This window comes from Rutilus rutilus (genome assembly GCF_951802725.1).
Source record: "Rutilus rutilus genome assembly, chromosome: 1".
In the NCBI taxonomy this organism is placed as follows: domain Eukaryota; kingdom Metazoa; phylum Chordata; class Actinopteri; order Cypriniformes; family Leuciscidae; genus Rutilus; species Rutilus rutilus.
In genome coordinates, this window is record NC_140209.1 from 46,083,296 (window position 1) to 46,105,070 (window position 21,775).

Here is a 21,775-nt window from a genome sequence, read left to right on the forward strand (position 1 = left end):
TTATTCATAGTGCTACGGTAAGTACTTACATTCAAATCAAGATTTTAGGGAATTTCCATTTTCAAGGTGTTGTCTGTTAGTGCAGTATTAGTCACTGTAACGTATTAAGGGGTCTTTGCGCTTGGCCTGCAAAAAGCTCATTGATTTCCTTTCCATACGGAAAATTGTGAATGCAAGAGACAGGAAATGCAAGCTCATGCCAATTTCGCTGCATTTCAGAGTTTGGTCAATTCTGCATTGCAAATTTGTTTTTGTTTGAAGGCGTAAGCCCAATAGAAGATTGATATGTCACGCTGTGACCACTTAGCTGATTTTAAAAGAACACAAACTTTAAATCTGTAGGATTGCAGCGTTGCTTCAAAATGGAGTAGATTGTATATTTTTACATTTTGAATGTATTATGTTAAAGGAGTCATAATGTTGTGTTACCTTGGATACCCAAATGCTCTATTATAGTATTTTAGGCACTTCTAAAAAAGAAAAGTGGAAAAAAAATCAACACAGAGCCCCTCAGACCCTTATTTCTAAAGGCATTATTGTCTCGCGAGATCTGATGCGATGTTTTGGCTGTCGTGGACGGTCATTATAATAATGCAAATGAGGAGCGCGTTGATTGGTTGCAGGAATGTATTTTACTACTTCCAAGCGGTACAAAAACATAGACAAAATACTGCAATAGCTCAATAAATGTGACGGTACTTATTGTTAGTGAAATTGTAATCCCAACCAAAGAAAAAAGAAAAAATACACCATTGCCAGATACATTCTTACAGAAGCCCCACTAACTGAAAGCTATTTTCAAACTGCATGTTTTGCATGAGTTTGGCTAATAATGTTTAGTGGTATATTGTTTTCATACTTGCATTTAAACAGTTTTAGCCACTGAGCATGGACTCCTGTACCGTCACTACTGTAGCTGCTAGTGTAAAACAAAGTGGAAAGATGTGGCTAGCATTCGTAGAGTCCATTCCCCGTGTTTACCTCGAAGGTAACGTTACATACAATAGCCGCATTAGCAGTTAGCTGCTATTTGTTAACCACAGTAGAGCAATAAAAACACAGTTTTACCTTTTCAATTTCTGGCAAGTCCCTGATGGTTGGGATGGCACCTTTTCCCAAACGGTGCTTCGAGGCCAAGTTCGCCTGATACTGCCCCAAATTTGTAAAAGATTCCGGTGTAAAATGTTTAGCACACACACCTAACGATACGCCACTTGAAAGAGTTGTTGGGACAGCGTCATTAAAAATGAATTTCATCCACTGTTCCCTGATAGTTTCGTCCGTTTTTGGTAGATAAAACACATTTGCATGTTGTTTGTGGCAGTCACCCACAGAGCATCTCAGGTGTGCACTCGATTTCTCCATCTTTCTCGAGTCAACTAAACTGAATCTGAGGGGGAGAGGGGCGGGCTTCCCGCGGCATAGGTTTGCAGTGTCCATATTTGGTATATCCTCCCCCGTCTTGACGTCAAGAAGGGGAAGAAATCAAAATCTCGTTTTTTCGTGCGCGTGCACGTGGCCTATTTTACAAACCCCGAGGTAAACAAACGCTTCACTTTTAAATATCGGCTTCCCGGCCAGTGTATAATCATTATGCAATCATAACATACATTGATTCTCGTGGAAAAGTGAAATTTCTACATTATGACTCCTTTAAATTATGTTTCCAGATCACGATTGTTGTGGTGTCTGTAGACATTTCACGTGCTCAAAGTCTAGTGTGACAGCTGCTTACGGCTAGCCTGGTTCTACCAGACTCGCGTACATTTCATTTGTACAGAGAGTCTGGCCTCTCTCCATTGACAAGCGTTAACTTCCTTGTAGGCGGGTACTCTGCTGAAGTTTAAAACTATTGGATCTGACCGGAGTCACTCTGGATCTGCCATAACCAATTGCTAACGTTTGGTCGTGACGTATGTCAACTCAAACTAGCGCACGATCTCAACGTCATCGTTCTCAGCCACTCCCTCTGTTCGCTGATTGGACCGGTTGAAAATTGATCGGAGAAAACCAAAGAATACACCACAATCCCAGACGGAGTTACTGAAGGAAAATGAAATTGAGCGGAAGTACGTTGGAGGGCGGAGCCAGGCTAGCTTACGGCTGCTGCCTTTAGCACGAAGCAGTAGTATTTCTGTTTGTATTTGGATGCAATAACTATCACTGACTAGCCACTGGCACAGCTTACCCCGAAGCATCTGCCATTTTGGGTGAAATAACTGGCATTTATACGGTTGCACTTTTCATTTGCTTCATCACATGCCATTTGTGCTCTTTACACCAACCACTAAACTGCACACAAAGGATCGTGGGGTATCATAATTGGAGAACAACATATCTACCGTATGCTGCCTTCATAAACTGACCACAGTAGACAGGTGTTACACAAATATTGCATTCGGTTGTGCGTTGGTGCTTTCCTACTTCCATAATAAAGGCTCCTTATTGGCTTTGATGTTTACATGGAGAACCTTTAACATCCATGGATCTTTTCCATTGCACACAATGTTTACAGTGGGAAAAGTTCTTAAGAATATTGAAATATTCTTCACAGTACGGAAAATAAACAGAATGGTTCTTTGGGGGAACCAAAATGGTTGTACTACGGCATCTCTACGAAAAACCCCTTCCGGAACCTTTATTCTTGTATACTGTATACTGCCTGCAATTTCTCAGATGCATATAAAATATATATATTTAGTATATAGAAGGGAACACATTTCTTTTTCTGGCATGTATACATTGAATCTCTTCCATATAAATTCCTAGTAACAAAAGAGAAGTGAGATGGAGATGTGGTCTCTTGATTTGTCCATGCACTGTCAGCAACATTAGTTTTCTTGTGGAAAAAGTACATGTGAAACTGTCCTCACCTGACCTGGGTAAAACTGGTTGTCCTTAAACACAGTGTAATACAAAGCAGACAAATGGAATCTGTTGTGGGTTTTACCAGATTTTTTTATCCAGGAACAAAGCACAGATAATTTAGCATGTGTATAGCAAGGAGGAAATAAAGCATTGAAATGAGAGGATCTGTCAGCTGCTGTCCAGTCATGGTTCCCTTTGAGGATGTGTTGTTTCAGGTGAGAAAAGCTTTACAGGTTAGCCCTGGCCTAGTACACAATCTTCTCAGAGAACTGCACGAGGCCAGCGTCTTTTCTACAACGTATTACCAGTCTCTCTACAAGGATGGAGAAGTTGAAGAGCAGTGCTTGTGTGAAGTCGTTTGTAATGATGGAGAATATCTGGCCAGAAGACTCTCTTTACCTATCTGGCAAAACTGGGACATCAGCCAAGGCATCCTGGATTCAGCACTCAGAAAACTGGACGATTTTGTTCCTTCTGGTGAGTTAACGTCTTTAAATGTTCTTTTTATTTCCCTTTTTTGTTACCTATTGTTTATAACGTTTCTTTTACTTTAATGGCATTAATTGCTCTACGAAGATTCATGGAACTTTTCAATTGCACAAAACTTTCTTTATAAAAAGGTTTGGTAACACTTTACAATTAATTTGTACTAATTCATGCTATGAACAGATGATCGTGAGTTAATGTATGACTCACTAAACCATTAATGATTGCCACATCAGCAACTAATAAAGAGTCATTATGGATTAATTCCCTATCAACATCTTATTTTGCTGCACATTATTTACATTTTCTTACATATGTTCATGAACCAGCCAGAAGAAGATTCTCTGATTCTTCGAAGAAATTTGGCCCCCATATTTAAAATGAGAACGATGTAATCGTTTTTTTTTTTTTTTTATTATTATTTGCTTTTGCAATTAGTATTTGGATGAAGAACTTACTATAACTATGGTTGAGTCGCTGACATAGCTTACCCCGGAGCGTTTAACACTTTACCCTACATCTGCAATTTTCGGGGCGAAATGCTTCATTGAATAATTCACGGCCAATACTAAGACAAAATCTGTTTTAATTTGTTTTGTTTATTTTACCATGCATGATATGTATTTTAATGTGTATTATAGCAATATTAAGCAAACATGGTCTTTTACATAACCCTGCCATGGAAAACTTACTTAAAAAAAACGATTTAACAAAAATGTTTATCATTTTCTTAGATACATTTCTCAATCACATGATGGGCCCTTTTTCTCCACAATGCTGCATAAGACTTGACCCAGTCTCAGCACAGATTCATCCTGATTACAGTTGTGGTCAAAATTATTGGCACCCCCGGTAAATATGATCAAAGATGGCTCAAAAATAAATCTGCATTTTGACAACTTTTTATCATTTTGATCATCAGTTTATCCTTTTGATCTTTCATTCAAAAAGTCCGCAAAAAATCGAACCTTTCATTGAAGTAAAATAATTGAAAGTGGAGTGTAAATCACATTATGAAATAACTGTTTTTCTTTAAAACTCGTAGGCCACAATAATTGGCAGGCACCCTTTTATTAAATACTTTTTGCAACCTCCTTTTGTCAAGATAACAGCTCTGAGTCTTCTCCTATAATGCCTGATGAGTTTGGAGAACACCTGACAAGAGATCAGAGACCATAGGCCACTCCTCCATATCTCTCCGGGGGGGGGGCCTCATGTAGCCTATAACTTTCCGTGGTTTTCGTCCTAGAAGTGTGCTTACGCACAAAAGCTATATTTTGCGTACACACACAAAAGTAAAACCATGCGTCTCTTCCCCGAAACAACCATATACGGAGCTCACAACGCCTCGTTTTTCTATGCATATCCTCATCTGCATATCACTTGCATATGCATTCTCATCCACGTGATGCCATATTTAACGGTACAAGACATTAGGAAAATATGAGATGCGTGCCGTCAGATTACTTTTCTAAAAAATCATTTAGTAGCCTATCCTTGCCTTGTTTTTGAATAAATAAATAAATAATATAATATAATATAATATAAAATACATGTCAGAGAAAGTTTTTCTCAATCTTTTCCACTGGCCAAATAGTATTTTTAATTGATTTATATTTTTAATGGAAACAGAAATAGGCATTATTTATTATTATGCACAGCATCCCACAGGAAAAGTGTTCAAAAGCATCGCATCCACTACAAATATTTCTGTTTATTGAATATAATTTTTTTTGTAACTTCTCAGTAATGATTTCATGTAATTTAAGTGTTTAACTCCATTAATGAGTGCCATTTAATCTAAATGTTTATATCAGAAGTAGGCTATATAGTTTAAATCATTATTTTATTTATTTAAACTTTCATTGTGAACATGCACTGTATTTATGATTAGGACTCATAATGAAGATTTGCAGTTTTACTTCATCTGCCATTACATATGTGTCAGTTTCACTAAACGGCCCAACGCGCTCGCTGGCGTGGATTTTTGATGTTTGTTTTGGATCGTTGTCCTGATGGAAGATCCAACCACGACACATAAGATTTCTAGCAGAGGCCGTCAGGTTTAGATTTTTTTTTATCTGTTGGTATTTGCTTGAATCCATGATACCATGTATCTGAACAAGATGTCCAGGACCTCCAGCAAAAAAAAAAAAAAAAAAAGGCCCACAACATTGAAGATCCAGCCGTGTATTTAACCGTGGGCATGGGGTACTTTTTATCACCCCCAAAAAGCTCTTTTTTTGTTTTGTTTCACCTGACCATAGAATCCGGTCCCTTTTGAAGTTCCTGTCGTGTCTGACAACTGAATATGCTGGAGTTTGTTTTTGGATGAACAAAGAGGATTTTTCTTGAAACCCTCCCAAACAACAAGTGGTGATGTACACTCTCAGAAAAAAAGGTACAAAAGCTGTCACTGGGACAGTACCCTTCAAAAGGGTTCTAATATGTACCACTTAGGTACTAATATGTACACGTTTGGTACCAATATGTACCTTTGAGGGACTTATATGCACTCTTTAGGTACAAAGGTGTACCTTTTGAAAATGTACCGCCACAGTGACAGCTTTTGTACCTTTTTTTCTGAGAGTGGGTGCCGTTTATTATTATTATTATTATTATTATTATATTATATTATATTATTATGTGACCCTTGAAGAGTCTTTGGCCACTCAACTTCCCTCCTCGCCGTGCATTAAGACAATATAGACTCGCGTCCTCTTCCTGGCAGATTCGTAACATGTTTAGTTGATTGGAACTTCTTATTTCCCTGATGGTGGAAATGTGAATGTTTTTTTTGCTGCACATCAGAACTGTATTCTTTGGTTTTACTCATTGTGATGAATGATTAGGGTATTTTGGCCTTTGTGTTTCCTCATATTTATACTCCTGTAAAACAAGAAGTCATAGCTAGACAAAAGTTTCATGTTCCTAGGCACCCTGGTGTGCTAAATAATGTAAATATGAATGGGAATATACTGCAGAGATATTTTACTCATAAAACAAATCTAGGGGTGCCAATAATTGTGGCCAACGTGTCTACATATTACATAATGTGATTTACCCCCCAATTTCAATTCTTTTACTTCAATGAAAGGTTCGATTTTTGCAGTTCTTGCAAAGACTGTATTAAATGCATCAAATGTCTTACAGTTTTGAGTACAGTAGCAATGCTACAGGAGGGTGTGAATAAACATTTAAAACAACATTGCAGGATACTAGTTCTATATTTAAATACTGACCACATTTACACTCAAAAGAAAAGTATCAATGGGGTTCTAAATAGAACCATAGGATTCTTGACTAAAATGTAAAGAACAATTCATGCCAAAATGGTTCTGTATAATGACAAAGATTGTATAATCCCATGATGGGAACCCCTAAAAGGTTCTATGAACTGTCTGACAGAACCCGTTAAGGTTCTATGCTGTAGTGTTGCAACAGTAATACTGCTTGACAGGATGCACCTGTAACTAGATCTCTCACAGTTGCTTTCTAAGCAAGCTGTTATGTGTGGCATGCTGATTAAAAATAACTCCGAAAGATGTCAGAATTCAACCCAAAGAAGCCACTGTAATACATCATTTTAGATGTCCTTCTTCAATATACAATATGAGTTGACTGTGAGACATTGTACTGTAAGATATGGTATCACCTGCAAACCAGGCAAGTCTGTGAGACGGCTTCTATTGTGTGACAGTTTCTATTATGGGCAGTACTGATAAAAAAAAAAAAAACCAAAGCAAACAAAGTTGTCATACCAGTCTGTGTGCTTTCATTTTACGAGGAGGGTGGCATGAGATGTTTGGTATCTTTTGTTTTGGAGCTGGGAACTTCACTGTAAATGGCAGAATTTGCAGAGGGTTTTTTGGCATTCACAGACATTCAACAGGTTTTCGGAAATCATGGCATAAACAGGTGTTTTATAAAGACCAGTGTGTGTGTGTGACGAAAAAAAAAAGAAAAGGTCACAAGAGACAATGGAAAATACCTGCCACTCCAGGGTGGAGCATTACCACATAGGAGTGCCAGGCTCATAACGTATTGAGTATACGTAGTGATTGAGTTTTTTCAGCTTTTTAGAGTTCCTTACCGCGCGTCATTAAATTATATAATGTTAATACATAAACCTCTTTTAACGTGTTTGTTACTGTAAAATATACTAATATTAACACAGTTGATGCAATGTAAGGTCACATGATTACTTCTAAAGACAGATCACCATCAGGGTAAAACACATGACAGTAAAATAATTCAGTAGACATTATATATCATTATCATCATCATCATCAAATTTGCATTTAAACACCATGCACGCAGAATGAACAGATTTTCTAAACGACAGAGGGAGGTGAGTTTGGGTTTCTGCCTAACCAAACCAGCCTCTCACACATACTGAAAGTAAAAGTGTGCAGAGACAGTGCAGCCTGTTTTGGTGTTTGCCAGACTATGCCTTACCTCGGTGTAATCTGAGGACACGTCGTGCGCAATAAGGCTGATTTTCTTCACAACTTTAATGTAATGGAAAAATAATTCTGAGTAAACATGGACTGTATCAGTGGAACAGGTAAAGTTAAATGATTTTCATTTATTATAGACTACAGTTAAATAATGTAATGCGTTTTGCGTCGTACTTATTTTACTTTGCTCCATAAAACCAGTCATTTTTATTACAAAAGAAATGAATAATTTGAAACGTCAGACAAATATTTATATATCTGAAACGGGTTTTCCCCCTCGCAGTTATTTATTTTTTTGCGGAAAGCGCGCGCTTCATGCCCAGCATCTTGCGCGTCCACGCTACTAGTTTTAGGCTACCTCAGGAAATTGTAACGACATATTTATGGCATGATTAAAAATATGTAATATAATTTGTCACTGTGTTACAACAGATGCTGAATTGCAAAATATTGTCTCAGACCCAATGTCTGAACTCTTACCTGGTGAGTAGCCGAGATACAGTTATTTTAACGTGGTAAACAAATGTATCCCTATTTGGCATTTGAGTTGTTTTCAAATGAGATTTCCCTTTTTTTTTCACAGATAATGTCCTCTTAGAATATCTTGAGTCCATTCAGAGTGAATCCGAAGAAGCTTTTTTTGGTCAGTTTCACACATTACCCCCATTTAATTGTGCAATTCGTTACTTAAAAGCTGTATGCCTTATGTCTACATGAAGGCTATAAATAATTTCCTTCCTTGTCTTGGCAGATCCCAACTTCCTTGAAAACCTCAGTTTTCTATGTAAGACTCCCTAACATAATATTGTTTGAATAGAATAATATTTTTAAATAATATTTTTGGAATTGAAGGGGAACCAATGCATGTTTGTTAATGCATTTGCATCACACTGTTTTATTCGAAAATAAAGTTAAATACATTTTGTAATGTCTTTCACATCTGCTTTACAAACAACAGTTGACCCTGACACAATTTGCACACAACCTAGCCAAACACTTGGTCAAGAAAATGCTTCTTTGACAAACAAAAGCTCAAGAAAGCGAAAAGGTAATGTTATTTTCTCTTATGTTCTCATATGAAATACCTGTATTGAAATTAGTAAGTAAGAGGTATGTTTTCTATTGATAGCTGATTCACCTTCAAACAAAACCCGCACAGATACTGATGGCAAACCCTTGTACAAACGCAACAAAAAAGGTAATTCAAACATCACAATGTAGCATTGTAGCATTGTAATGGTTTAATGGTCAGAACCAGAAGTGTTGAATTATTATATAACTCCCAAACTAGTTTTACATTTTTTTTTTTTTTTTTACTTCTGTTTTAAGTAACACAATTTGTGTGTGTATATATTGTTTTTAGAACTCTATACTTATTAATAAAAGAAAGGAAACATATTTGTTATAAATGCAGCTCTCAGTGGCAATGAAACCACAAATGAAACAATGATGCAAACCAAAAGCATGTCTTCGTTACAGCAAAAGCGTTCTCTGAAAGCCCCTCAAGAGGAAAGACGCCCGCCATAACACAGGGTAGTTTCCAGTTGAGTTCAAACACATTCCAGAATGTTTTACGTATTCCATTCAGACCCCTTCCTCTGCCCTCTAGTGGTGAGTTTTGTAGGGTTTTTTTATTTTCATATTGTACATGCATTTAAAAAAAACTAGGCCTAGGCTTTGAACATTGACCATGACTCTTTGGATCACTCAGGTGGTTCAGCACTACAGTTCATCCAGAACATCTGCCCTTTTACGCCCCCTCTGATCGGCACTGTGGTTCCGACATGGCCCACGTATGTGCTTGGTGAGTCAACTGCTATCGTCATCAAACGACTGCATGTGCCTGTATGCTCTTTAATTCTTTTATTCACTTTATCTCTCCTTTCACATCCAATCTATGCAGTGTCGCCCCAACATGTGAGTCCAGGCACTCAGATACTTCCACTTTCACCTGGTAAGTTAAAAAAGATGTTGTCTCATGGATAATTAAGCCTCTTTGGCATGGGTTGTCAAGTCTGCAGTTTTCCTGTGGAGGTGGGCTACTTTTAGACTGCTGACGTGGATAAAATGATAAATGTGCATGAACTGTATTTGACTGAAATGCTTGTATTAAAATATATTACACATTTTACATTCTACCAATGATAAAACTATGCTAGATGATGAGTTTTGTGAGGGAGGGCCACTGGTAGGGTACAAAAATAGACTGTTTATGATTACTCCTATATACTGATTTGTATTTTATACATATTAAAATATGTATTTTAGGAATTAGAGTGGGATATTGTGAGTTTGGATATTTTGGTCATTGTGGTAGTTCTATTTTTGATCGGACATCGAGTCAGATTTGTTTTTAGCGATACTGTGGTGTGTAGTAACAAAATTCTTTCTTTTCTAGCTGATGGCACAGTTGCCCCACCAGAGCTCACGGTTTCAGTACTCCCAGTCGGCTCATCCTCAGACCGTGCATGCAAGAGTTTGCCATCAGTATCTGTAGACACACTCTCTCCTATAAAAGGTGAGTTCAGGGTTTGAGGACAGAAAATGTGTGTCTGTGCTTGGTTACTGCTTCATATTCTGTTTCAAAAATAGCGGAGTCATTTGCTTCTTTGACAAGAATAAATATGAATACAGATAAATATTTACACGGGTAGTTTTGGGCATGCTCAATTTATGTATACCGGTAATCCTCAGTTCTAAAGAACTCCAATTTACCTTTAGCCTGGATGCCAGCCGAACTTAGCCCCGCCCACATCATTTGAGGTCAGGAAGTTCGGTCTGGACTTGATCCGTTGTGGACTTAATAAATACATAGACTCCCTTTTGGCAGCTTTGGAATGTTGCTGCAATATGTCAACACCTCTGCCATATTGCTGAGTGCAAGACTGCGCTGTAAACAAATGCAAGTAAATGGGTGAGCAGCGGTTTCTCTGGATAAAAACAAAAATAATGTTTACTTTTATCAACCGATTTCAGTCAATAAATCCTTTGATTTCAATAAAATAAACAAACAGTATACAGCAAATAAAATAGTAATGAATAGTATAATTATATAATATCATAAGTACAATAATATTGATAATAGTATACAGTTTATACATAATACTATTATAATAGCAATAGAATATGAAATATCAATTACAGAATATAAACAATAAAAAATAAGTTAAATAGTGACTAGTGAATAGTACAATAATTTAACAGCATAACTATAATAGATTGATAATCGCAAGTTGTATAATATTATAATAACAATAATAATAACAGCAAATACAATGTAATATCAATTGCAGAATAATATAGACAATATGAAAAAAATATGAAACATTATAATATTGATCATTAAACTGACATTTAACAAAAAGAGAGGGTTGTGTCATTTTTATTTTATGTAGGCCTAAATGTATGTGTATATATAAAATATTTTATTTATTTTAAAATATTCTTACATAGGCTATATAAAATAAAATGACACAACACTGTCTCTTTTTGTTAAATTTCAGTTTTATTGATCAATAGCCATTATAAAAGTATAAGTAGCCTAAAGGTATAAGAAGCTAAACGAGTCAAGAAATAAGTAAACGATTCAGTCAAACATTCAGCAGGCTACAACGTTAACGTTAAATAGCCTTATAAAACGTTATAACTGAAATAGTTATGAAACTTCACTTTGCCCTCAGCCAAAACGATTTGCCAGGGAATAAATTATAGATTGAGACCAAAGATCGCCCGTTAGATATAGCCTACACAAGACGAATTATATGTCATGTTTAACCACGAGACTAGAGACATCAGAGCCAGCGGCTATTAAAGCACTAGACGAGGTAAGGTTGTTCCAGGCGGGGCACATGAGCGCTGAGCGCCCGGTGATCGCATGGATCTCACAAGATACATTTTTTTAAATAGGCGCTATCTTTATAAATAAACCACAGATTTGAACTTTAAACAACTACATTCTCGACTGAAAAACTCTTAAAACTACATTTCGTGACACAATAACTGTAGTATTTTTAAATTTCGCGGCCTTTCTCCTCTGAAAATAAAAATAATAAATGAAATAGTGACTAGTAATGTTAACGTTACCTAACTTACCCGAAACGAGTACTTGTCATAAAAGTCGGTTTTAAGAAAATATAGATGAATATTTAGATTTCAGGAAATTCACTTTATATTATAAAATATAGCCTAATATAAGCTAAAACTTTAATATAAATCATGTCAACTCATATTTCAACTCTCACAGCTAAGTTAACTTGCGACATCGCTAGCTAAATAAGTCAGACTGACTGACTATTACTAATTATATAATGACCAAATACAACCAGAAACAAATGTTCAGACTTGCTTGTGAAAGGTGATTCCCCGAGACCTGTCTTCAATTATGCGGCGATTTGTACAGCCCCCAATAAGCAGCACATAAAGCAGGCATTTTTCTCAATTTCCGTTATGAGAGTTATGGAAAAGTTGACCTCCGCAATATGGCGGCGCCATTGATGTACGATGCTGCGTCTATGTATTTATGATGTCTATGGTTGTGGAGCAACTATGCTCGAACCAGAGCTGTTCGGTCCAATCAAATGGTCAGAGCAGGCTTCATACGATGATGGGCAGATGATCAACAGTAATCATCCACGTCCCTAAAGAGCGCTTGGGTTGAATTCGTTTACAACACAGATGACTGCCGCTGGAGAATTGAGATGTGTAGATTCCGCCATCGCGTCTGTTATAGAAGATATCGACAGCGCATTCATTTTAAAAGAGGAACAGAGAAACGCGATCAAGACATTTGTCGATCGGAAAGGTGAATGAAGAGCATACGTCGCAGAGGCGTAGGTTTGATTTTGAGATTGGTGGGGACATCCCCGGAAGCTGAGGCTTCAGGAAATTAATAGGATCATGTATTAAGGTTTTTAGTCTACATTGACCTGTTAATTGAACACTGAATATGTTAATTAATTAATTCTGTAATGTTACAGGTATAACAAATAATGACAAGGAGGCAGTTTGACAGACTTATTAACTCCGCTTATAGTGTAATGCAATAATTAATTCTATAATGTTACAGGTAACAAATAAAGACAAGGAGGCAGTTTAACAGAGACTTAACTTCACTTAACTTTGTGTCTACTGTCTTGTTACTATTTGAAGTAGCCAAACACATGTCTACGTCTGTCATTAACAGAAATGAACTGTTGGCATATTTTTTGACATCAACTTTGTCCAGTTTGTCCTGGTGGACTTGGCACACAGCAATACTGTTAAGTCTCACTTGTGCCATTGTTGATCTGAGCCATGTTTTCAGTCTCCTAAGAGCACTGAAACTTCTTTCAGCCTCAGCTGATAAGACTGGGTTTCAACTTGATATAACGTTACATCTTTTTAAATAGCAAGCACATATAAAATAGCCTGTTGTCATGATCTTTCACTGTGAGTGTCCATCACAAAGTGTACACACACACACACACACACACATTTTTTATACTGTAGCCTACACACTGTAAAAAAGTCTACACGAACCCTACCATCACAGAAAACTTTTTGCATTTTCAAAAAACATCACTTAGATAATTGATAGGCCTACGCTGTTTTCCTCATGTGGATAAAAAAATCCTTGTCCTTATGGATATTGCCATCATTGTTGTGGGGCATTTTACACCCACAAGGGTTTACCAAGACATACAGAGAGAGACAGAAAGACAGACAGACACACACGCACAGTTTGGGTTTGCTACTTATCCCGCGATTATCATACATTGAAAAAAACTGCACTGTCCCAGAATCAATATTTGACGCGATTTGTCCCGTATTTTTGTTCACAGAGCTATTGATTTCTCCCTCACTTACCGCATCTAGGTTTCTGAGGAATTTTGCCGCTTCTCACAACAAAATTACAGCCTCTCACAAGCAAAAAAAGCAAAGCCAATCGGATTAGCGATGTGGGTTCGCGAGGCGGGACTTCTATGAGATCTATAAACCATTTGTGTACCAGGAATTGCGCCTTTTTCACAGAACGCTCGAGTGGTTTTATAATAGCCTACACATATTTTAATTTATATATAAAATTCGTTTTATATAAATATGAAAAAAAAAATCTAAATTATTGCAAGGGACAAATCAGTGGTCATTGGATATTGGTAGGGACCAGACTGTAAAGGTAGGGACACGTCCCTACTAAATTCTACGCCCCTGCGTCACTTACTCCGTTGCTCTGATTGGTTGTAGGTCTATCCTAGATAGACAGCGACCGAGTTCCATTACCACAGCGATATTTTTCACAATGAGTGTTTTTAGGATTCAAGAGAGGTGACTTGCCTTTCAGAGGGTGACCGCCTCAGCACTTCATTGTTGTGTGCCGTTATGTACAGTTTCGTCACGTTATAACAGAGAAGTCAGCTTTCATGCATTCCCCGTTGACGCTGCGGTACGGGCTGAGTGGATACAGAAGATCCGGAGGGATGACTTCAACCCGACCACATTTTTAAATTAACCATTTTCAGTGTATTTCACCTGTGCGTTTCTATGCTTTCTATTACTGCATTTATTTTGCGCAAGTGAGATGAGTAAGACCATCTGTTTAATAAATCATTATCTGTCTGGTGTTTATATGCAGCACATACAGTATTGTACTACGTGTAAAATATACACAAACTTACCCATATTAAATTGTTTGTGGTACCTACAGTATAGAAACGCACAGGTGAAATACACTGAAAATGATATGCATTTAAAAATTTGGTCGGGCAAGTCACCTCTCTTGAATCCTAAAAACACTCATTGTGAAAAATATCGCTGTGGTAATGGGGAACTCGGTCGCTGTTGTCTCTCGCTCTCGCTGCCTCCCGCTCTCGCTGTCAGATCACCGGAAGTACTGGCCCACACACTCAAGTTCGAAACGTCAACGGTCGCCATTTTGTGCACGGAGCGAATTGAGTGCAGCAGAGCATAGTTTCAGAGGCAGAGGCATTTTCTTTTCTGGTTTGGTTGAAACCATAGGTTGAAACACGCCCCATAACCACATTCAGACAAGAATCTGAGTATGACGACGTCAGGCTGACTGACCATTGCACAAAAAAAAAAAAAGTGCTCTATATATTCCTCTTCATGAGCATTGCCTATGAACTCATAGGTTTAGATCAAGGCAAAAGCTTATGAATAAGGCTGCATGTGTTAAAGCAGATTCATTAAAACTGCTACAGTACAACACTGTACTTCACTGTTACTATTATTTAGGTAGACTAAATCCATGTATTGCCTTGTATGGATTCTGTAGCACAAACTGATTTATTATATGAAAGAATAAAAAAAAAGAATTCTGGGTCGTCTGGGACGCAAAGGCAGCTTTTACACCATTTGAAGATGTCGTTAGTGTGCATCACGTTAAAAAGCTTTGAGTAATGAACCATTTTACGATACAGTTGAGGGGGAAAGCCTTGGTGCTTCGCAAAGCTTAATTTCTTCATCACTAATAAAGATGAGAAACCTAAGACAGAGCGCTCATAAATGCAGTGTGACCACCACTTATGTAGCCCTATTTTCGCTCGCTGACAGGTTTTGTGAGATCGCCTACAAATGCTCGAAATCATTGGCAAATCGGTGCTCGTTCACGTGAGTGACAATCACGCAGTGTGAATTATCAGACGCGATCTGAGAGAATCGCTTTATTTTATTTATTTACCCCCAACTCTCTTTGCAGAACACACAATCCTTGCTCCCCTCATCCCCCCAACCATTTCCTCCTGCATAATCTTTTTTTCCCTCTCCTTTTTCGCTGTAAATCAGCGCACAGACAATTTGGATCGCAATCTTCTTGCAGGCTGTCATTTTTTAAATAACAGTTTCAGTCTTGCGCGAGAACGCGTGATCTTCCGTTATTTCCTTATCACTTCTCGCGTGTGTTTGGTTGTGAAATGTAGTTTGCTGACCAGACAGAAGGTCTTTCTTTTGTAAAGTCATGCAGTGTGAAAACCTCCTGTCGTCGATCTATCGTGCACACAGTGTGCACACAGCAGCAACTGAATGTTACCCCAGATAGTCGTGCAGTGTGAAAAGAACAGTGACCCCGGTTGCCAACCGTTCCGTATAATACGGAATCGTCCCGTATTTGACACATAAAAGTCTTGTTCCGTATTGAACTGATACGGAACGCACTTTGTTCCGTATTTTTGACAATCAATTCAGTGCAAATCCATGACAGACACATAGCTTCTAATATATGTCAGACTATGAACGAAGACAAGAAAAAAAAACCAGACGGCGCGGTAGATACTAATTTCTCCCCCTGTTTGTCTATGATCAGCGTAGCGTTTTTAACATCTTGGAACATCATCAGAGAATGCCCTTTTAATAGGTCGTTTCAGTCATTGTGAGTCACGTATCGTAGCAACAAGTAAACGACAAGTGACAACAGGGGGAAATGGGAAAATGACTACCCGTGGCTGGAATGCGTGAGGGACAATGAATACTGTTGTGTTTATTTTTCTTCAAATGCAGTTTAAGCCGATGAGTTTTGAATCTTGTATTTGTTTAAGTTAAAAATAAAACGTATTATAAAGTAAACAAATCCATGGTTCATTGTTGGCAAAATGATCATGATAGCCTTTATATTTCACATCTATGTGGTTCAGTCTTGTATATTGATTAGGCCTACTTTGCTTTTCTATAAATATATAGGCCTAATAAGTTGTATTATAATATGCTATAATGTATGAAATATATTTATCTAAATGTATCAATTAGTTTCCACAATATTCACCAGAAGTCCCCCCCCCCACACACACAATTTGAAAATTGTGCAGTGTGAACTCGGCATTACAAGACTTCGCAAAGAGTGACTTAAGGCTTATAGGGTGAGATAACAAGGCTAATGAGACACAGCTGAAGAAAATAATGGATAAGACCAGTTTACTAGCAGAGCATAAATTTCGTTTGTTTGTTAAAGAAGAGGCGATCTAGCGCTGAAATGTGTTGTTTTTTAAATCAAGTGCTCAAAGTGCTCGTTGTCGCTGCTATCAGTGGCGCAGATACAGTGTTCTCTTCACACGGACGAGCGCTTCAATCTATCGCTTTATGCCGTTGTGGAGACTCTCTATTCGTTTTGGTGAAATCACGAAACAAAATGCACACAAACGTGTCCCTGCTTGATATACAACCACTGATGAAGATATTCGGTTTTAATGAGAAGAAGAAAAAAACTATACAAGTGCGGATTAGAACCAAGAACCTCTGACACGCTCGGCAAAAATTCTACCACTAGACCATTAAAGTACACAAAGCACGCGGATGTATGGATTTATTCATGTGGAAATTCTCTGCACTAACAATATATATTAGTAGATCTCATTAAACGACAAATTAAACCCAATGTACTATTGTTTTGAAATTGATTTCTGGACATCGTAATGTGTTTGTACACATATATTGTACATGTATCTGATTTAGTTTGTATTAGCCTTATTTTGTATTTTATTCTTGTTGTATTATAAGAATAAAAAAAAAACAAGTATGGTAGGTCAATTAATAGTGACAGAATTTATTGCTTGTTTGTTTTGCGAATTACAGAAGGAAACCCACAAAAAAACACTGATTCACCACCTTCCAAAACCGAAAGGAAAATCCGCCCAGAAGCACCTGGTAAGAAACCTATTTAATCACTGTGTAAGCCTGAATACTTTATTAGACTGTGGGAAACATGATAAATGTTTGTTTTACAGAATGTGTTAAAAACTACATACTTCACGTAAAGTCCCACATGAGAGATGTCTGCTGCACTATGCGTGGGGGAATGGGAATGGAATCACACTACATGGATGTGCATCTGATCCAGAGGAAACTCCTTATCAAATCTGGAAAGAATGCAAACAAGTGCTTAGAAAAAGAACTGGTCATCCTCAGTGATTCAGAGCGAAAGAAAGCAAAGTTGGACAGGAGTCAGTTGTTTCGTAGCAGTGATTCCAGACCAAAACAATCTGTCGCCCTCCTCGGAAAAGCCGGAGTGGGGAAAACCACGTTCATTCAGCGTTTATGCTTGGACTGGGCGAGCGGCAGCCTGCCTCAATTTCAGTTCGTTTTTTTGCTGAACTTTAAAATTTTAGACCTCACACAATCTAACTACGGCTTGAAAGGTTTACTGTTCGATTTGTCTACATCTCCTCGCTGTGAGGACTCAGATTCTGTGTTCAAACACATTCTGTCCTGTCCTGATGAAGTTCTCATTATCTTTGACAGCTTTGATCACATTAAAGACTTTGAGGGGCTTCTTCAGTGCCCTGCTAAATCACCCACAGACACTAAATACACCATCAAGCAGCTGTTTTCGGGTTTGTTCCAAAAGGAAATCCTCTCGGGCTGCACGATTCTCATCTCCACAAGGCCTAAAGACGTTTTAAATCAGGTGCTGCGAAAAATCGACAGCCTTTTGGAGCTTGGTGGCTTCTCTCCTGAAGACATCGAGTTGTATACATCAAAATATTTTGGGGATTCTTCCCTCCAAGGGAGTGCACTAAAAAAGATTAAGAGTCAAAGCTACATATTCAGTTTATGCTCCAACCCGCTACTTTGTTGGACTACCTGCTTCCTGCTCGAGCACCAAGACAATCGCGGTGTTGGTTTGCCTTCAACCCTCACAGACTTGTACCTCAGAGTGACCTCCAAACATCTGCAATTGGCTATTCCTGGAAACAGCTCATTGTGCAAGAAGAAACAGGCAGACATCCCACAATTGTGCAAAATGGCATGGGAGGGATTTAAGAATCACAATACACATGCAAACCCTGGCAGTTCAACAGAGCTGCTGGGCTGCGGTCTTAAAAGTGGCATACTTGTATCCTACGAAACATCTGAACGCCAAGAAAACCACTTTGCAGACCTCTTCACTCAGAACCTCCTGGGCGCTTTGCACTTGGTACAATCTAAACAGATGAATGAAAAAATGGTAGTGGCAAACTGCATAGTCCAGCAGAAGAAACGAAAGGTTCAGGGAGAGTCGCAGGACGTGATGCAGAGGTTTGTCTCTGGATTGGTCTTCCAGAAGGCACCTGACGGAGGAAGCATCCTGGACAGCAGTATCAACATAAAGGCCAAAAGAAAGGCAGTTGAAGCCCATCTGGAGAGAATGAAGCCTAAAGATTTGGTCCCTGCCAGGTTATTAGAACTGTTTCATTGTGTTTATGAGACCAACAGAGTCAAATTTGCCAAACTGCTGTTAAAAAACCTGCCTGGCAATCTGTCATTCTGTGGGGCGCAGCTTTGCCCTTCAGACGTGTATGTCATATGCCATCTCCTCCGGCAAGCCAGCGCAATGAAGCGGACCTTCTCCATTAACCTGCAAGATACATGCATTCCCATCAGTGGCCTGAAAGAGCTTGTGGGACTCAAATGTATCAAATCGTTCTGGTGAGAAACTGCATTGCTAAAATAAGCAATTCACATAAAAAAATGACAATTGTCATCATTTATTCACCCTCCACCCACAACCTGTGTGTGAAAATACAAAAATAGAAAAGTTGAAGATTGTTTTTATTCTAATGCAATTACAATGACAGAAAACTGAAGCTTTCAAGCTTCAAAAATGATGTAAAAGCACCTTAAATGTAGTCTATATGATTCGTGTTCTCTATTCCAAGTCAAACAAAAGCTTGTGTGATGATCAGACTGAAATTCGTTTCGAAATTTCGAATTTCGAAAGTAGTTATTCATTGAGTCAGAAAGATTTTAAAAACGGCACACAAGTTGTATTGACCACTTTAATGATACTTCATATCCTCTTAGAAGACCTTTTCGAAGTTCATTTTAATTCCATGGAAAACAGCAACGAAAACTTTTCTGCCTTTGTGTTCCACAGAAGCAAGGATGTTTGGAACAACATGAGGATGAGTAAATGTCAGTTTTGAGTGAATTAGCGCTTTAAGCAAAAGGTTTTCATTTGTATTTTTATTGTATTTGTTTTTCCATTAGGGCACATACAGCAGACACCATTGGCTTATGGGAGGTCTTGCATCAAAGCAACGATGAACTGAACCTGAAAAAAGCCATTGAGAAATTCACCTTGAACCCATTCAAGGCAACACAAGTTTATCACATAGAGAGCCTGCCTGGCCTTGTCCGAATTCACAGAGAGAAGAAGTTACCAATGAGGTACAGCTGCAGCATCAATTTTATTCCAGTGACTATCGTTGTTTGTATGTTTTTCAATTCCAGTTGTGGCATAAAATGATGATGTTGATAAGGAAAATGGCTGTATTTTCAGTGAATTTGTTTCTGCACTGGATGAAGGTGTACCAGCACTCCAGCATCTGCAGAGACTAGAATTTGAGTATGCAAATCTCACTCTTATCTTTTCCTGCTCCTGTATTTCGGTTTCACTTTATCCTTTTATCCATTCAGTGTTGCTTATATTGGGTGGTGTGTTCTGCATTTGTAGGCTTGGAGTCCAGAATGGTCCAGAACTTTTCCCTAAACTCATAGAGGTCCTACCTTCTCTGCAGTCTCTCCAACATCTGGAGTGAGTATTCTGTGGTGGATTTTGTCACAAGTTGGATCAGAAAAAGATGTTAAGATTTTTTTTATTTTTTTTTATTTCAGTCTTGAGAAAAACCAAATAGGAGACTCTGGAGCTGAGAAGCTATCTGGCGTTTTACAGTTTTTGGCATGTCTGAAATTGCTGAAGTAAGTTTTGAAACATTTATGCCCTTAAATATAACACATTTAGTGTCTGGAAGACTCTATTTTCCTCATGATTATAACCTGTAAAGGATCTGTGTCACAACTGAACTGACCAATGTTCCCACCACCCAGTCTGTCTCAAAACTTCATTGGAGATGCCGGTGTGGAGAAACTGGCTAAAGCCCTGGCCTCAATTCCTTCTCTACAGAGCCTCAGGTACAGTCACTCTCGGAAATAACTATATTCTTATAAAATAAAACCTGAATTTTGGAACTGTTTATAAAAACCTCACTGTTTTGACACAATATTCCACTTTCCTCACTTCTAGCCTGTATGGAAATGTGATTGCTGACAGTGGAGCTGAACACCTGGCTTTGGTTTTACCAGACATGAAATTCCTGCAGGACTTGGAGTAAGTACTTATCCAAATCAAGGTTTATCCTCGAAATAGATTTAAACAACAAGAACAATTAACAGTTTCGGTAATTTAAGTATCTTTTTGTATCTCTTTTGTTCTATTCTAATTGTCTTCAATTCAAATAAAATGTAAGAAATGTTATTTTATTACATTATATTATATCTATGCATTTCTTATTTACTTTTTAGTGTAAAGTTCAACAAGTTCACAGACATCGGAGCTACAAAGCTCAGTGCTGCTCTGAAAAAGTGCAATGGAATGAAGTCTTTGGAGTGAGTGTCTAATTTTTAACATCATTTGGGATATTGGTCTGATAGGCCAGTACATTAACTTTTTTTTCTTGTATTAGGTCTCAGATACTAGCATCTCTACTAACTAAGACTAAGCATCACATTTGAGCTAGTTGAAACACAGTCCAGAAGACAGACAGAAGTTAATCTCTAAAATCTGACCACAGTCACTAAGATTATGAATTATGTCCATTATTATTCATCATTTTATAGCTTTTCTGCTTTTCATGATATACAAATGATCTTGTTTTTTCTTCTCCCTCAGGCTGTGGAATGACTGCATTCCATATGGAGTTTTTGAACACCTTCGTCTTCAAGATCCACGGATAAGATCACTTTGACACATTTTAAAATGTTTTTTTTACAAAAGCACCATTCATTATACAATCCATTAGTTCATCACACTAAACTGCTTCAAAAAGTTGTTCCACTTTCTCACTGAAATTACTTTACATGTGACTGACTTGCACTTTCTGAAATGTTTGTGGATATACTGTTTCTCAGCACTTAATGTATGCTACTTATTGTTCTGCTGTTTTTTTTACAATAAACAAGTTCTATGAGTTTGGTTTTCATGATTGTGACAGTTGCAG

At 37.8% G+C, this 21,775-nt stretch overlaps 1 protein-coding gene across 4 annotated transcripts; it reads left to right on the plus strand.

The window, feature by feature from the left end:
• The first annotated feature begins 2,912 nt into the window (after positions 1 to 2,912).
• ciita (class II, major histocompatibility complex, transactivator) lies at positions 2,913 to 21,745 on the plus strand. 4 transcript variants are annotated; one of them, XM_084407902.1, is made up of 21 exons: positions 2,918 to 3,083; positions 3,177 to 3,345; positions 8,247 to 8,297; positions 8,398 to 8,457; positions 8,566 to 8,598; positions 8,773 to 8,862; positions 8,944 to 9,012; positions 9,294 to 9,425; positions 9,526 to 9,618; positions 9,718 to 9,768; positions 10,213 to 10,332; positions 17,373 to 17,444; positions 17,525 to 19,205; positions 19,767 to 19,946; positions 20,059 to 20,124; positions 20,233 to 20,313; positions 20,394 to 20,477; positions 20,607 to 20,690; positions 20,803 to 20,886; positions 21,081 to 21,164; positions 21,448 to 21,745. In XM_084407902.1, exons 1-21 carry the CDS (start codon positions 3,024 to 3,026, stop codon positions 21,521 to 21,523), a joined length of 3,420 nt encoding a protein of 1,139 aa, XP_084264028.1. In that variant the 5' UTR covers positions 2,918 to 3,023; the 3' UTR covers positions 21,524 to 21,745. The 4 variants fall into 4 exon arrangements, 3 of the variants coding, with proteins under 3 accessions (XP_084264027.1, XP_084264028.1, XP_084264029.1); XR_014627193.1 differs by having other exon boundaries at positions 2,913 to 3,345; positions 19,654 to 19,946; XM_084407901.1 differs by having other exon boundaries at positions 2,915 to 3,345.
• The last annotated feature ends 30 nt before the right edge of the window (positions 21,746 to 21,775 follow it).